Genomic DNA, 4,812 nt, shown 5'->3' with positions numbered 1-4,812 from the left:
AAATAACTAAGGAAATAAACGTGTTTTCTTTCCCCGATTGCACAATCAAGTCTCGGAGCAGCGCGTGAGCCCTGCCCTTTTTATGCCCACCTTTTTTGCGCATGTGCAATAGGACCCCGACGCTGCGCAGGTGTAAGGTGTTTTGGGGGTTTTTTTTGCCCATGAGCACCGTTCCTGCGGTGCTCCACGTGCGCTTTTCCCGGGTAAATTTGGCGCATGCGCTCTCGCCGTCCTCTAGCGCAGGCGCACTGGGGGACACTGCGCACACCTGCGCTATAGCCGAGCAGTCAGGCGCATGCGTACTGAGTGGCGCTTGCGCACGTGCGTGGTGCAGTCGGAGCCCTGCGCAGGCGCGAGGCAGACTAATGAGAGCGCATGCGCGCCAGTCAAGGTTTTTTTTTTTTGTATTACACATGCGCACTGACAGCACAGCAGCCGACTCYATTGCGCATGCGCAGGATTACAGTGCTCGTGCGCATGCGTTCTGGAGGCACTACATTGGGCATGCGTATTGTTACCTCAAGRCTGCGCATGCGTAATTCTCAGCCAAATTTCACGCATGCGTTCTCGCCTCTTCCCTGGTGCATGCGCAGTAACGACATGGCAAACGCATGCGTACTGAGGGGCGATTCTGCGCATGTGCAAYAGCGTCACTGCGCTGCACATGCGCAATCCTGACTTCACAGACGGCGCGTGCGCTCTCATCATGCGTGTCGCGCACATGCGCACTRCCAGAACAGCCCACTCTATTGCGCATGGGCACTACAGTGTTGGTGGCACGCATGCGTGTTGAGGCGCGCCGCACTGCGCATGCGCATTGCCTCCTCTGTGTAGCGCATGCGCTTTTCGCGGCTCAGTTTGGCGCCGCAAAGTCTCGCGCATGCGCGTGGCCAAGGAGGCGGGCGCACGCGTTCCGCGCGGCGGTTCCGCGCGTGCGCAGCGGCCACAGCGCTCCGCTCGTGCGGGCACGGGTGCCCGCAGCACAAGATGTCCTCCAGTGCCRGGCACGGTGTGTAATTCCAGAGAGAGCTCGAAGGGCGCGATGCCCTGGACCTGCGTTTGCGGGATGAGATAGGAGCTGCTGGCACGATGATGATGATGATGGCGAGTCAAGCCAGGTTGAGAGGTGAAGGATCCCTGCAGCACTGGGTGTTGTGGGGTGCCAGGTGCATCCTGGAACCCAGAGGACAGGAGCAAGGTCAACACCTGAGCGAAAGACCCAACAGCTACAACACAGACCGCGTGGAAAAGGCTGGAGCCGCCTACCCGAGCGCACCGCACTTTCTCCTCTGGAACACCCAAAATTCTTGTCTCACACCACTCRTCGACAAGAGGCATCCACACTAAATAGAACGGTGACTCACACGCACCACCCCAACATCTCAAATCCCCCCACTTAGCTTTGCCAGGGCACAAGGTCACCGCAGGACTTTGGGATCCGCTCCACACTGGCGGCAGTATCCCCTTCGATCTCCTTCGGGACACCCCGTTCACCTTCGTCATCCACTAAATCGGAACTGGATTCGTCATCCGCGTGACAGACGGGTCCCGCCTCGACCACAAGAAAAGCCCTCCCTTGGGGTACAACCATCGCTCCGCTCGCCTGGATCTTGCCGTACGCACGTTGTGGCGGCGAGGGCACCCGTGACATCCAGAACAAGCAAAATAACCTGGAGACGCTGCTGCTGGGTAGGAAGGATGAGCCCTAGAGCGACTGGCACAGTATTATACTTAATGTACCTCGCCTCAAATGCTCTGCCGTGACTGGAAAAKGCCCAACCGGGACCTGAAACAGAGGAGAAAAATCAAATCACAGAGAGAGGGTCCAACAGCACCCTACCACCCAAAATAAACCCAACAGGAACACGGGGGCGACCCCTCTCACCTGCTCCATCTCCTGCCCCGGCAAAACCTACAGGCACCGAGAGAACAGCGCACCTTTAGGAGATGACATCTTTACCTGTTCTGCTGGCCTACCATACATCTAGCCGGCATATACCTGCCGCGGCACYTGTAAAAGCRGAACGTGAGCGGGCAAGAGGGACGACGKCGGCCCCGAAACCCACCCGACGTCGGCACCGCTTCATGTCGCGGGTCGAGGCTTCGCTCCGWCTCGAGGCTCGCCTCGCTGCGCTGCTCCGGCCGCGGCTGACGCGCTCTCCGACACCTCGCCACCTACAGATACGGAGCAAAAAGTCATCGGGAAGAACCGCTGACGGCAATGCTCTCCTTCCAGCGACTCCCTAGCATCCATCTAGACATAAAATAAGGCCCCCTAAACACCAAAGTACTAAGCCAAAGAGACACAAACAAAGAAAAAAACCCAAAACTCCTCTTAGCTCACGACTTCATCAGACGCCCTTCAGGGATCCTCCTTAGAAAAGCTCTTTGTTTGCCAAAAGAACAAGTGGCCCGTGGTGTGGCCGTGCCCCCAGGGCCCGGGGAGGCGGCTGTGCACGGAGGCCCCACGGAAGCCCGCAGGGCTTTCCAGCCGGTTTTTCTCTTTTCAGCCCCAAAACAGAGGCAGGGCGTGGGGGCAGCGCCCTTTGCGTGGGCAGGTGGGGTGCTCGCACCTTTAGACTCTCACCAGCATTGGGGTTCCGTCCGTGGGCACTGCGAGGACAGGGAAGCCTCCGCGCACCCGGCCAAACCTTCACGACTGACTTCGGAATACGCAGCAAAAAGCACTTGGAGGGCATCTCTCCAGACACAGCCCTGCCTTGTTTGTACGATCACAGAGTAGGGAGGGACTACTAATGAACCAATTATACTAATGAACCAATGAGTCAATTAACTGTTAATGAGCTATTAACTCGGTGTGGATGTGTCCTTGCCCTTCCATCCCGGCCYCGGGGCTCCTGCTCCCTGGGAGTGGCTGCCGCGGATGCTCCTGTGCGGAATGATGGGCCCGGTGTCCATAGGAAAAACTATAGGACCCCCGTGCCRGCCCTGCGCCCGCGGCGGGCAGCACCGAGGACCGTAGCGAGGCACAACTCGAGGCTCGCTGTTGGCCTCAGAGTCCTACGAGGTTGCTTGCAAACTACGTATTGTGATAGGCTCTAATAATCCCAAATATTTGATTTTTATCACTGTGCTTTTTATAGCTCAGTCCGGGGTTCTTCTAAAAGTGTGGCACCTGTAAACAGATCTGGACAACAGCAGCRGCATATGGAGCGAAGGTGAACGCCTTCCCTTCTTACACGATCCTGCGTTTCCGACACCTGGGCCACGGTCCCTTGTCAACGTTCCGACTCTTCGCTGTCGCTCCCGGGACACCGCTGAGGCCCGCGTTCCTGTTGCTAGCGTGTCCACTGTGGCGGCAAAAACCCCGCGGAACGCTTCAGGAGTCTCCTTGCTTTGTTTGCCGTCTACGTGAAATAGATAAACGCCCCTGCTTCAGCTTCCAAATATCAGTGCAATCATGAGATTAACGAGGCAAAGCTCAATTATGCAAAGTCTTAATATTCAGTATCCTGCGTGCCCCACGCTGTGTCCCTGCCCCACAGCAGGGACCTGCAGCCCCGACCATGCATCCTGCCTGGTCCCATAGCCTCGTGCTGCCCCACAGCCACATCCTGCCCCACAGCGGGTGCTGGCCACCCCTATAGCTCGGCTGGGGCCGTGCGCCCTGCCCCATAGCGAGTCCCCGCCTCACAGCCCTGTCCCGTCCCGTAGCGGGTCTCACCCCACAACCTCGTCCCTGCCCCACACCAAGTCCCGGCTCCGGTCCCGCCGCGACCGCATCCCGCTCCCGGCCCCCGCGCCGGGCCCGTCCCGCGCCGCCCCCTGCCCCGGCGCCCTCCAGTGACACGAACTGTGTCCGGTCTCAGGTCCCGGGGATCCCGAGGGAGCTGGGACGGAACCGCAGCCCCGGGACGGGCGGAGCTGCAGCGGGTCCTCCATGCACGAGGGGACCCRAGCGGCCGGGGGGGCAGAGGCCGCCCCAGCGCTGTCCCGGAGCTGCCCCCCGGGCCCCCCGGGCATCGCGCCCGGCCACGTCCGTCCCGGCCCGCGCTGCGGCGGCTGCCAGATGTTGGGGGGGCCGGGGACTGCCTCGCTCCAGCTGTTCAGAGGGGCGGGATTACTCCGAGTTTCCAGCACGGGGCCGGACCCCCGACGTGGCCGCTCGCGCCGCCCGCTCCCCTTTCCGCTCCCGCAGGCGCCGCGATGGCCGCGGGGCGCTGAACGCRGCCCCCCCGCCATGGAGCCCGCCCGCTGCGGCCCCCTCCTGCCGCCCCGCTACGAGCCCGGCCCCGCCGCCCTCTGCGCCCTCGGCTGCCTCTTCGGTGTCGTCTACAGCTGCTTCGGTGAGCGCGGGGACGGGGACACACCGGGGCCCGCGGGGGGCACTGCAGGGTGGGGGCTATGGGGGCACAGCAAGGCGCACGCAGTGGGGAAGGCTGTGGGGCACGGCAGGGGGGCATGGGCACGGGATGTAGCTGGAGGGCACGGCTGGAGCACGCCATGGGGTACAGCTATGGGGCGCAGCTGTGGGGCATGGCAAAATGTGGGCTGGGGATGCACCATGGAGCACAGCCAGGGCCATGGCAAGGCGGACACCATGGGGAATGTCGTGGGGCACAGCTGTGGGGCACAGCTATGGGGCACAGCCGGACAGGCCTGGGGCACAGCATGGGGAGCATCACAAGCATCGTCCAGGCACACGAGGCCCGGGACAGCAAAGAGCTCCCCATGGGTCACACCATGGGGCACAGCGATGTGCACTCTGTGAGACACGCCGTGGGTCACACCATGGGGCACAGCGATACCCATGCCATGGGACACGCTGTGGGTCACACCATGGGGCACAGT

The 4,812-nt window shown here is 61.7% G+C and overlaps 1 protein-coding gene and 1 long non-coding RNA gene across 2 annotated transcripts in view; both read left to right on the top strand.

The window, feature by feature from the left end:
* The first annotated feature begins 2,574 nt into the window (after positions 1-2,574).
* LOC112955601 lies at positions 2,575-3,268 on the top strand. The gene is made up of 2 exons (XR_003250914.1): positions 2,575-3,028; positions 3,105-3,268. It is a non-coding gene; the product is annotated as an uncharacterized LOC112955601 (long non-coding RNA).
* A 933-nt stretch (positions 3,269-4,201) lies between these two features.
* Positions 4,202-4,812, top strand: part of LOC112955599 (transmembrane protein 198-like) — a 2,481-nt gene continuing 1,870 nt past the window's right edge. Inside the window, exon 1 of the mRNA XM_026048924.1 lies at positions 4,202-4,307. Coding sequence (XP_025904709.1) covers positions 4,202-4,307 — 106 coding nt within the window. The remainder of the gene's footprint in view (positions 4,308-4,812) is intronic.

This window comes from Nothoprocta perdicaria, unplaced genomic scaffold (assembly GCF_003342845.1).
Source record: "Nothoprocta perdicaria isolate Ctin4 unplaced genomic scaffold, notPer1 scaffold_583, whole genome shotgun sequence".
Taxonomy (NCBI): domain Eukaryota; kingdom Metazoa; phylum Chordata; class Aves; order Tinamiformes; family Tinamidae; genus Nothoprocta; species Nothoprocta perdicaria.
This window is presented reverse-complemented; position numbering and strand designations above follow the sequence as displayed.